General features: G+C 37.9%; 1 protein-coding gene across 1 annotated transcript in view; it reads left to right on the forward strand.

Moving 5' to 3' along the window:
• The window catches only part of LOC150084682 (ribokinase-like), a 124,408-nt gene that overhangs the window by 62,577 nt on the left and 48,797 nt on the right, over nucleotides 1-13,034 (forward strand). The window contains exon 6 of the mRNA XM_090375426.1: nucleotides 642-733. Within this exon, the coding sequence (XP_090231552.1) occupies nucleotides 642-733 (92 nt within the window). The remainder of the gene's footprint in view (nucleotides 1-641; nucleotides 734-13,034) is intronic.

A 13,034-nucleotide genomic window follows, 5' to 3' on the forward strand; every position in this document is an offset into this window, starting at 1 on the left:
TGTTATTTTCCATCTCTCCTCTTTGCTTTCAGCAGTTCTAAAGGGATGTCAAACTGATTATCAGAAGCACTGTATGACCAGCCACTTAACTGTAATTTGCTCTAGCAGTTTTACCCTTAGTTATGAAGGTGGCTGAAAAGCAATAGCAGTACAAGAGAAAAATGTCACCCACTTTCACATAGATTTTTAATGACAAATGTGACCTTTGATATGAGTGCAGGATTGCCTTCTTAATATTTTTGGATGAAAAAATTTGCTGGATTTGACAAAGTTTCCTGTATATTTTCTTATTTTTATGAAATGTAAGTGTATTAAAAGTTTTGGTTATAAGAAATCACATTTAAGAATTGAGAAATATTCAAATTATATAACTTAGCTTTCTAAGTTAAAGTAATTTAAATAAATTAGTATTCATTATAATTTGGTTTTTAATTTATAAAGAGCCTTAATTTTAGTCATGTTATGGTTTTTAATTCTGGTTGTGTGAAGAAAACTCTTGGTTATTTGTTGACATAAAAGCAAGTTATGTCCTATGTGTTTTCAGTAGAAATCCTAACTTTTTTGGAAATATTTTAATAACTATTGGTACCAGAAAAATAAATTTGTAATGTGTACATTAATGTTCTGCATATTTATTTTAGTTATGACAGTTGTGAATGGTGCTCCTGCCCCAGTTGAGCCTCGTCCAGAAATATATAGTTTTTGTGACGTGTTCTGTGTTAATGAAACAGAGGTTAGTGCAGTTGTTATAGTTTTATAATCTATCCAGAATTAGTAATTCATTATTTCTATCATATTAGTAATATTAGTATTGGCAAGAAAGTAAAGCATTTACAGCACCAACAAAAAATAAAAAATAAATAATCCACTTCCTTTACCCATAACTGCCAATGATTCGTTGAAACTTTCTTCAAATTTATTAGAACTACCCACTTCCCCACCACTTGGTGGAAGTTTATTCCAGCAATCATTTTCTCTTTGGCTGAATACAAATTTCCATACATTTATTTGGTAAATATCTTGTTCCAATTTAAATTTATGTCCTAGTGTATTTCATATGAGAAAAGGTACAGATGGCATTAGCATTTATTTGCTTAACTTTTTTTAAAAAAATACTTGCTACTTCAGTCAGGTCCTCACACAGATGCCTCGTTCCTAGAGACTGCAATTTACAGAACCCCAGTCTTACTTGGTAAGAATATCCTTTTGTACCCAACTATTATTGCTCTATCTATCCGGATCTATCCTTCCTAAAATGAGGTTTCCAAAAACACTATTCTAGATGTGGCCTAGCCATTGCCTTATACAGTGAGATAATCACCTCTTTGTCATTGCTAGTAAAGTTTCTGTATATTGTTGATTGAGCTCTATGGACTGTTTTAGCAGCCTATTTGCACTCTTAGAGACCTTCATGTCAAACTATACAGTTACCCCTAGGCCTTCGTGTTCATCGAGTACCTTAAGTTTGATGTTGCTTTTGTATATTATTCTGGGATTACTGCAACCCAAATGCAATACCTTGCATTTATCAATGCTGAACCTCAGTTGCCATTTTATAGCTCTTCTGCTTACTTTATTTAGATCTTATTGAAGAAGCATATCCTGATTACCATCATTCATCACTGCCCACTTTTATATCATCATTAAACTTAAACATTTAACTTTAAATACCTATATCAATGTTGTGAAGTTTACATGCTGTGTATATTATGCTATTAATAAATATTAACAACTTAGTGTATATGGCACGTTAGATTTTTATTTCTTAAAATAATTGATTTTTTATGTGGTTAATAGAAGAATAAAAAAACTAATTATCTTGTTACCAATTAATTACTATTTGATTAACATTAATTATATATAAGAAATTGTTTTCACTTCACTGTGCATACCTCCCAATGTAATATTCATTCCACATTTTGTAATATTTTATAATCAACAGCATATGAAATGCAACACATGCTGAGGCTCTGTGATTTAATATATTAAAGAATTGTAGCATACTGTCAGTGCTTTTGTAAAATGCCGTTCATTTATTTGTTCCTGGGTTTTAATAACAATTGCAATTGAAATATAACATGCATTTAATATTTCTGAACATCTGAGAACATTCAGAGAAAATTTTGTTTCTGTGCATCTGCCATATTACCAATTTATTTCTCCAATCAGTTCATGGCAACAAACAGTAATATCTAGTGCTTCAGTTACAATATATAGATAGCCTAATTATGGGGATCTGTAGGATTTTTCTTGAATCTATTTGATATGTATGGAAAAAAAATAAAATAAATAAAATAATTGCCAGGTGGTCCAAATTTAACGAAATTTGGGATGGCTCTACAAACCTTTCTAAAAGAGACAAATATAAAATTCATGAAAATTCATCCACTCCGAGTTGAGTTATTATATTTGGATGGATAGACATGGTGAAGACAATAGGCACTTTATGCATATATATGCGAATACGCCAAAAAAGTACTAAGGATCCAACATAGGCTCCTGTGTTACCCCACCACATTAATCTCTGAAGAGCAGTAGCCATTTATAACCACTCTATCTCCTACCATTTAATCATTCCTTTATCCATCATAATTATAAATTGTTCCTAATGCCATGTTGCTCCAATTTATGCAATTATACATGTGGTACAGTATAAAAGGTGTTATGGAAATCTGTGGGTATGATGTCTGAATTATTATGTGCATCCAGTTCCTTTGTGATGATTTCATAGTAGTTAATCATATTTCTTGAGAATGCTCTACCTTTAACAAATCCATGCTATGCTTGCCTTATAGCTCCACTCCTATCTAGATGATCTTGCATTACTTACTTATCTACTGACTCCATTAATTTCCTTGGCACAGATGTCAAACTTGCAGGTCTGTAGATGGTCAGACGAAAATCCACTTGCCACTGTAGAAACAAATTTTCATCCTATTTCACCCTTTGGACCACCTTTGTGATTAGGAGATATACATTGTATATCTCCTAATCACAAAGGCTTGCACAGCTCCCTGAATCAGATGTGACCAGGAAGCAGCTATAACCTGACACTGTTTGAAGTATTGTTAAGAATGGTGCACATCTTCACACATGCTGATATGCCGATATGGTGTTTGTCTACGGTTTTGTGGTGGAAGTGCTACTGCTGCTGCTTGTGGAGAATACCATCGATGGTTTCCTAACCGCAGAATACCGGATTCAAGAGCGTTTACACCAAACTGCATGCGACTGGTACAGTTCCCAGCGCTCATATTTCTTCTGAACATGCAAATGAACAAAATGTGGATGAAATAGAACACATTCTTCAGTTGGTAGAATGTAGTCCTACTATTAAGCACACAAAGAATTTCTACGCGTGTTGGTGTTCCACAGAAAAAGTATGGCGAACATTACAGCTTGTATCCATTTCACATACAGCGTGTGCAGCACCTTTAACCAAGAGACGATATGGTGTTTGTAATTGGAATTTTGTCGGTGGGTAAATGCTAATTGCTGATTAATTTCATTAATACTGTTCAGCGATGAAGCTACTTCCACCCATGATGGTAACAACACCCATAACTCTCATAGATGGTCAGACGAAAATCCACATGCCACTGTAGAAACAAATTTTCAACATCGTTTCTCTGTAAACTTGTGGTTTACAGAGAAACGATGATACCTAGAGTTTAGAGAGAATCGTTTCTGCAAAATGAACTTCCACTACTATTGGAGGATGTTCTTTTGGCTACAAAGATTGGTATGTACTTTCAGCGTGATGGAGCTCCTGTGCATTGTACCTGTCTAGTGATACGATATCTAAATCGAACTTTCTCTGAATGATGGATTGGCCATGGTGGTCCTGTTCATTGGCCACCAAGGTCTCCAGTCCTCACTCAGTTAGATTTTTGTTTGTGGGGATGGATGATAAGTGCAGTATACAAAGAAAAGGTGAATACAAGAGACAAATTGTTTCTCGCATTTTGCATACTGCTGTCCTCATAAAGGAACGCCAAGATGACCACAGAACAACAACAGATCTTATTACCACAAGAATTGCAAAATGCATTGAGGTTGGTGGTGGGATTTTTGAATATTTATAGTGAACTGTAAAAAATTTGTCAATTATTTTTGTTTTGTATCATTCAAAAAGTCAATAAATATGAACAATAAGTCATTTATCGTTCTTTAATACCTCTCATAATGGCTTTGTGCGTGCCAGTTTCAAACAGCTGCATCTCTGTGCCCATTGAAAATTGGACACATGTTTATATGAACTTTTTTACTCAGAATAATCGATACTATAATCTCCCAAAATATTTACTATTCCTCCTGAATCACCCTGTATATTCCATGCCAGAGGAGAAAAGTACTGATCTATAATCTGGTTGAAAATATCCAGCAAAGGGTCCATCCAGTTTAAATGTGCTGAACCCTTTCATGGAAACTGAAATATTATCACTTCCATTTGTGGCTCTAGGGTGGGGTGCACTGACTGCTCATCAGCTGTTACCTTGTATTCATGGCCTTTTTAAGAGGCTGGAGGGGGGCATCTGTGGGTGTTGACATCTCAGATATGCCCACATTTTCAGTATCCTTAGAAAATTTACTGGTTTAATTGAGCCAGTGGTCTAAGTTGACCTGTTTAGCAATCTATGGACTGAAAAGTAGCTCATTTTATTTGAGATGCATTCCATCACAATGATAGCTAGCACTTTTAGGCCAGCTATATGTGGTTTGTTCTCAGGAGAATGCTATCTTGTCCGTAGACTGACCAGCTGTTTTCCCCATTCTATGGAGTGCCTGCTTTGACCAAAGTAATCTTACAGCTACATAACATTAATACCATTTTTTTTTTATTTGGCTTTAGATAACCAGAATTTATATCTGTGTAACTATAAATCTGTGTATGTGTAAATTCTGTTCTCCCCTAAGATTTTAAAATGCCCTTCCTCCCACCCAACTCTAATTTAACATCATCAAATCAGGGTCTACTAATTCTCTGGGACTACTGTGGTAACGACCGTGTAAGCATAATAGTTTCATCATGAGTAGTCATTCTTTGTTGAAGATTAGGATTAATGGCCTCAATTTCATCTTCTTCATATGCTTTAGATCTCTTAGAGTTCATTCTTGAAGCTGTGCTACTGAAGCACTAATACCAAATTTCATGTTTGGTAATACATTACAAATTAATAATCACTTTTTAGTCGAATTAGAAGAATAAAAATGTTCGATTAATGTGGCATTTTGGATCTACATATTCACATGGTAATATTACCATGTCTACATGAAAATGACTTGAGAATTTTTCATGGAAATATTATTCTTGTTTGTTTAGGGATTTATTAGGCACATCGGCAACTATGGCCATAGTGTGCCCTACATGTGGTAAGTATGTATGCTATTTCTTCCCAAATAGAGATAATTGCAAAAAATAGTACCAGAAAGGAATTTTTTAAGTAAGTGATGGTACTTACTTAAAAAATTCTTCTGTTTTGGCTGGAGTGCAAAGATTCTGGCATTCTCTTGTATATTTTGTGCATTCAACTAGAATGTGTTTCACTGAAAGCATTGTATTACAATGATGACACTGAGGGGGGGGGTATCTCTCCTCTTAAAAGATAATCATGAGTGATATTTGTGTGACCTATTCGCAGATGAGCCAATATTACCTCCTGATGTCGGATTGAACTGAAGCTGGAAGGCCATTGCTCAAAGTTTGGCTTGATACTTCGAAGCTTATTGTTAGGTTGATTTTCCCATGATAACTGCTATTGGCACATGCATTTTTCCTGGATTATTGGTCAATAGTATTGATGAGGTACTTTTCACTTGTTCTTGGGTGGTAGGTAAGCCAATTTGGCAGCATTGTCTGCTAGTTCATTTCCAGGAATTGCCATGTGTCCTGGGACCCAGCAGAAATATATGTTAGCATTAGCATTAGTAGAGGCATTTGATGCAAGAAAGCAAGCTTACGCAGCATCAGCCAAAAAAAAACAAAAAAAAAACAAACAAATAAATAAATAAAAAAATAACCACTTCCACTTCACCCCTCTGTTCGTTCGAAATACCTGTCCAACTGAGCCTTAAACTTATTTAGGCTATCAACTTCCACGACAAGGGATGGAAGTCTATTCCAGCAACCAACCACCCGCTGGCTAAAGGCAAATTTCCTCATGTCTATCCTACATCTGTCTTTCCTCAATTTAAATTTATGCCCTCTCAGGTGATTATTCTGAGCAAGTGGAAGAATCCCATCAGCATTGAGCATGCTCAAACCATTCAAGGCTTTATACATCTCTATCAGATCACCTCGCCGGTACCTAGTCTCCAGACACTGTAATTTGCAAAACGTAAGCCTTTCTTCGTAAGAGCACCCCTTTGTTTCATTCACTAATCTTGTTGCCCTTCTCTGTACTCCAGCATCTCTACATCCTTCTTGAAATGACGCCTCCAGACCTGTATACAGTACTCTAGGTGCGGTCTGACCATTGCCTTATACAAGGGAATAATCACTTCCTTATCCCTGCTAGAAAAATTCCTATATATCATTGACAATACACCATGAGCTACTCTTGCAGCCCATCTGCACTGCTCAGAAAACTTCATATCTGCCTGCACAACCACCCCCAGGTCCCTTTCATTCTCTACCACTGTCAGTGTAGTACCACAGAGTTGATACGTTGCTCTGGGGTTGCTGTTTCCCATATGTAGTACTTTACATTTGTCAATGTTAAACTTCATTTGCCACCTCTCAGCCCATCTGCTCAACCTTTCCAGGTCCTGTTGCAGTAGCATAGTGTCAGTAGTGTCCTTGACAACCATGCCAACCTTCGTATCATCTGCAAACTTGGACATTAAGATTGATATACCATCATCAATATCATTTATAAATACAGAAAACAATAATGGACCCAATACTGAACCCTGAGGGACTCCACTAATAACATTAGTCCACGATGAGCAGTGTCCATTGATTACCACTCTCTGTCTTCTCCCCCTTAACCACCCCTTTATCCCTAGCAGCAATTTGCCTCCAGTGCCACACTGCTCCAATTTGTGCAGCAGTCTTCCATGTGTAACAGTATCAAAAGCCTTTCTAAAATCCAAGTATATAATATCAAAGTTATTCCCTGCATCCAGTTCTTTTGTGACTGCATCATAGTATCCAATCAAATTGGTCAGGCAAGACTTGCCCTTAACAAAACCATGCTGTGTCTGGGCTATAACTGAAGTCTTGTCTAGATGATCCTGCAGTGCTTCTTTAACCAGTGCCTCCATTAATTTTCCAGGAACAGAAGTTAAACTCACAGGTCTATAATTACTTGTGTCACCCTTTGATCCTCCTTTGTGAATTGGGGTCGCATTTGCACATCTCCAGTCCATGGGTACTTCCCCTGAGTCCAAGGAAGCTCTCATAATTATGGCTAAGGGTTTGCTTACTTCCTTTGCTGCTTCCTTTATTATAATTGGATAGATCCCATCCACCCCAGGTGTCTTTCTTGTATTTATCTTCAACAATTTCTCCTCCACTTTACTCTCAGTTATTACAAGATTCTCTAGCTTACTGCCAGAGTTGAATACACCTCTGGCATTCCCCTCGCTGAATAACTCCTCATGTGTGAATGTCGATGCAGAATATTCATTCAGTTTGTTAGCTACCTGAGCAGGATCATCAACAGTTGACCCATCAATATCAAGTGGGCCAATCTGATTCATCCCCTTCCTTCTAGAGTTTACATAAGTAAAGAACTCTTTGCTGTTTTTCTTTGCATCCCTTGCCAAAGATTTCTCGTAATCTGCCTTCGCCTCCCTAACCTCCTTTGTAACTTGGTTACAGATCAACTTGTATCTATCATAGGCTTCTGTGTCACGTGTTAATTTGTATGTATCCCATGCATTTTTCTTCTCTGCCATATGTCTCATTAGTTCATCTGACATCCACTTAGGCCTAAACCTTGAACAATATTTCTTAGTTGGTATGTAAAGCCTAGTAGCTTCCAAGATAAGTTCTTTGAATGCTTCCCATTTTGAATTTGCTGTTGGTAACATCATCAGTTGGTCCCACTGTATAGAATTTAAATACTGTCTCAGTCCATCGTAGTCGCCTTTACGAAAGCAATACCCCTTCCCTTTACCCCTAATGGTAGTTACCTCTTTGAATAAATCCCACTTCAGCACACTGTGATCACTGCCACCTAGTGGTTCATTTACCTGCAGATTCTTAATGCATGAAGAATCACTACTGATAATCAAATCAAGAGTATTACTCCCTCTAGTTGCCTCCTGAACATGCTGATGTAGAAAACAATCATCCAATAAATCCACAAAAGCCTTGCTAGTGTGTGAGTGACCAGCCCCCAAATTCCAGTCAATATCTGGGAAATTATAATCCCCCATTATAAGACTCTCTGATTTACTGGCCCACTCTATTTCCCCGTACAGTTTCTTATTATACTCATCAGAGTCATTAGGCGTATAGCACACTACTACTCTCAATTTTAATCTCCCAATGCTTATGTCACACCAAACTGACTCGACACTGCACTGTCCAGCAATGTCGACTGGCTTCACTTCCTTGGATTTTATATATTTCTTAACTAATAGCATAACCCCTCCTCCCTTCCTATCCTGTCTATCCTTTCTGTAGACATTGTACTCCCCAAATTCCAGTTCTGCATTCCTTATATCTGTGTGACACCACGTCTCTGAAATCCCCACAATATCTGCCTTTGATGTTTTGAGCAATACCTCAAATTCATCAAATTTATTTACTAAACTCCTAGCATTGGTGTACACGCAAGTATACATGCACCTGTTCTTTTTCTTAGCTACCCTAACACAACCTATGTGTTTATTTGTACCCCAATGATTCCCAGCAGTCTCTGAAATATCCTGCATCTTATTTTCCAGGCTGCGGCTCATTCCAATAGAAGCAGTGCAAGAATCGCTTTCACCTCTGCCAGTGGCTACTGTTAATCTATTAGTCCTTGTATCCCCCCAATCTAGCAGTTTTCTGACCCACCTAACACTGCCTCGATAGCATCAGCAAACATTCTTGCACCCTTTACCCATCCCTGTAGAAGCAGTCTCTCCTGTTAACAAGTACAGACCAGGCTGAAAAAAATTCTACCCCTTGAGCCTTGCACAATCCTTCCAGGGGCCGAATTGATCGACAGGGCTCTCATCATATACTCCCTCCTATCGTGTCTGGGCAGAATTGCAGACACTTTCAAATTCAACCCTAATTCGCGGCTTTTTTTCAACAGTGACCTGTACTTGTTAAGTAATTCCGCCAGTCTCCTACTCTTAATATCATTAGTGCCAACTTGTACAATTATATCACCTTTTGTGCCCTTAAAAGATGATATCTGCTCTACAACGTCATCAACCTTTGCCCCTGGCAGACATACCCTGGTCCTGTTCCACCTATCCTTTTTACAAAGCATGTTTCCCGTTTCCCTGATAATAGAGTCACCAACAACTACTAGTTCCTTTGGGACCAGCGCATTCTGCCTTGGGGGCTGCCGCTGTGTTGCGTGATGACCAAGTGCAAACTCTGGCATTGGTGTGGGCAGCTGAGAGCTTGATGGGCCCCTCAATTTTAATCCTTCGAGGGCATCCACCCTGTCCTTCAAGCTCTCATATAGGCCCATTACAATGCTGAGTTGTCGCCTGATTTCCTTACACTCCTTGCATCGCGCACACACAAAGACATCCCCCATGGCAGTATCATGTCCCGTACCTGACTGCTTCACAAACATCAAGCATGTAGTGCATTTTAATAGGCTGTGATTCAAAGGGCAACTGCCCCTCCTCAGTTCTCCCCTGAGCCACAGCACTCCCATTAGCTTGAGCCTTTTTTTCCCAAGTTCTGATGAAGTATGTAAAGAGGTGACTATTCTTTTCACAACTGGGTGGGTCATGTTCATGATGTTTTTTAGTGCTTGAAGTGCACTTAAAGAATCTGTGGAAAATTATGCTGTTGTTAATATCAGAGCAATGTAATTCAGTGCAACCTGAATTGCTATTAGTTCGGCAGAACATATACTGAATTCACATGACAACTGATAGGCTAATTTGACGTTTGGAAAAACTGCGGTAATTCCAACGTGGGCATCATTCTTTGATCCATCAGTATGTACTATGACAAAGTTGGGGAACTGGTCCACTACTGCATGGTATAGTTGCAAGAAGTTTTCTCTATGCAATGTAGATTTATTACATTTAGATGTAAGTCACATGAAGATGGAGTGATATTCCAAGGAGCAAGAGGGAATGGGAGGCTATGTGCCACATTGTCTAAGGTTAAATTTAGTTCTTCTAAGAGGTGTTTTATTCTCATATCCAAGGGATGGTTAGCATTAGGGTGGTTTTGGTATAACCTGCTTGCTGTGATGTGAAAAGTATTTGCCAGTTTTGGTGTTCTGGCATAGATCTAATTTTATGGGCATAACGTAGCATCAATTGTCATCTGATTGAGAGAGGGGTTTCATGTACTTCAGCATATAAGTTATGTATTGGAGACGTGCGATATGCTCCTAAGGCAATGCATATTCCACTATGATGGATAAGATCAAGCCAACGAAGGCACTAAGTCTTGCTGAACTATACACTGGTGCTCCTTAGTCAAGTTTCAATCAAGTTTCAATCTTATTAAGACTCTATATAGCTGTAATAAAGTAAGGCGATCAGCTCCCCACTTAGTTGCAGAGAGAGAACCCGGATAATATTTAGTTTTTGTTGACATGATGTTCTTAGTCTTTTGATATGTTGAAGGAAAGTGAGTTTATGGTCTAAAGTGATTCCTAAGAACCATATGCTGGGATGAACTGCTATTGGTTGGCAATTCAGTTGTAGCTGCGGATTAGGGTGGAGATTTTTGCGTTGGCGGCAAAAATGGATGCAAAATGTTTTTTGTGGACAAAGTTGAACTCCATTAGTCAGAGCCCATGAACAGATCTTAGTTATTGCCCCTTGCAACTGTCTCTCAACAGTATTCATGTTTTTCGCATGACACCAAATACTAAGGTCATCTACAAACAGTGCTTTATCAATAGTGTTTCGAAGTTGTTCAGCAACGGTGTTTATTGCAATTATAAAAAGCGAAGCACTGAGTACAGAGCCTTGAGGAACTCCTTCTTTTTGTGAAAATACTTGGGACAGTGAGGTTTTAAATCGAACTTGGAATGTACGCTTGCATAGGAAATTCTGTATGAAAATCGGGAGGTGACCCTGAAGTCCATGGCAATGTAATTCACGGAGTATTCCTTATTTCCACGTGGAATCATAGGCCTTACTGATATCAAAGCAGACTAATACATGATGTTCCAATCTGAGGAATGCATTCTGAATGGATTCTCTAGTCTTACTAGTATATCTAGTGTAGATCTGTTTTGTCGAACACTGAATTGTGCAGAATGTAGAAGATTGAAATTTTCAAGGTACCAGATCAGTCGACAGTTCATCTTTTCGAGAATTTTGCAAATGCAACTGGTCAAGGCGACAGATCTATAATAAGTGGGATTTGTTGGGTCTTTACCCTGGGTTAGGTAAGGCAAGGACCGTAGCCATTGTTTAGGGAATTTATCTTCCAGGAAGAGTCTATTGAATAGATGCAGAAGTGACTGTAATGATTCGGTACTTAGTTTCTGTATCGTCGAATAATGAATATTATCTGGTCCTACAGCACTGCGTCTAGATGTTGACAAGTTCGTGGAGGTAAAAGTTCTCTATGCAGTTCATGGATGGTAAAAGCTAAGTTGTATTGTTCATCTCCTTTTGAAGAAAAGTTTAACTTTTATTTTTCTGAACTTGTTTTCAATCTTCTGAAGGTCGGTGTATAACTTTCTGTTGCTGATGTTTTGGCAAAGGTTTCTTCTAGTATATTGGCAATTCCAGCAGGATCATTTACATTCTGCCCTCTCCATTCCATGATAGGCAGAGGTGTCATTTGATTTTTGCCACTCATTTTTCTGATTGCTTTCCAAATTTTAAATGTAGGAGTTGCTTGATTGATAGTTGAAGTGAAGCAAATCCAAGCAGCCTTTTTATTGCAGCATCTAACATATCTCACTCTTGCTCTAGCGTGCTTATATTGAATGAGATTGGTTGTAGTTGGACTCCGGCAAAAAATATTCCAAGCTTTGCTCTTTTTTAACCACAAGGCATTCATTACTCCACCAGATTTTTGGATGAATCGGTAATTTTTAAGAGGATTTCTGTACGGTTTGTTCTGCTGCATGCAATATCATTTTTGTGACATAGTCAACAGCTTCATCAGTTGTGGAATTTTGGATTATTTTGGGATCAAGCTCAGTTAATTTTTTATAGGACTGCCAATCTGCTTTACAGTGAGCCAATGTGGAATTTTAGTAGGATGATGAGAAGGCTTATTAAGTAATTCAATTGTTATGGGGAAATGATCGCTATGTAGTGGATCGTTGTTTATCGTCCACTAAAGAGTAGGATACAAGGTTGTGAACAGATAGACAAGTCTATTGCAGTACTTGTTCCAGAAGGAAGGTGAATGTATATAGGGTGAAATGTCATTTAGAAGAAGGAGGTTGTTATGGAAATATTATTCATCACTGTAAATATTTGTGTAAAAATAAATTGTTGTTGTTATACAGAGCAACCTCAATACATTGTCAGTATGTCTAGCAGTTTTGGATATACTGCAGGTATGATTGTCTTCCAAAACACGTTAAAAATTATATCAAAGAATGACTCATTTGACACCAAAAACTGGCATATAAACATCTATGGTACCTCTGAGAGAGAGAGAGAGAGAGAGAGAGAGAGAGAGAGAGAGAGAGAGAGAGAGAGAGAGAGAGAGAGAGAGAGAGAGAGAGAGAGAGAGAGAAACTAACTGCTATATTTTCTTCTGTGGTTTATTCAATTGCAGGGGAACCTTTCAATAAGGGCTGATCTGAGACTAATTATTGTAGATTCACAATTTTTCCCCACCTTGTCTAAACACCTTTGCAAAGGAAACTAGCTATTGTATTCGTCAGGTGCAATATGTTTAGTTATCTTTACCAGACTAT

Source organism: Mastigoproctus giganteus, chromosome 6 (assembly GCF_048544385.1).
Source record: "Mastigoproctus giganteus isolate SK-2022 chromosome 6, ASM4854438v1, whole genome shotgun sequence".
In the NCBI taxonomy this organism is placed as follows: Eukaryota; Metazoa; Arthropoda; class Arachnida; order Uropygi; family Thelyphonidae; genus Mastigoproctus; species Mastigoproctus giganteus.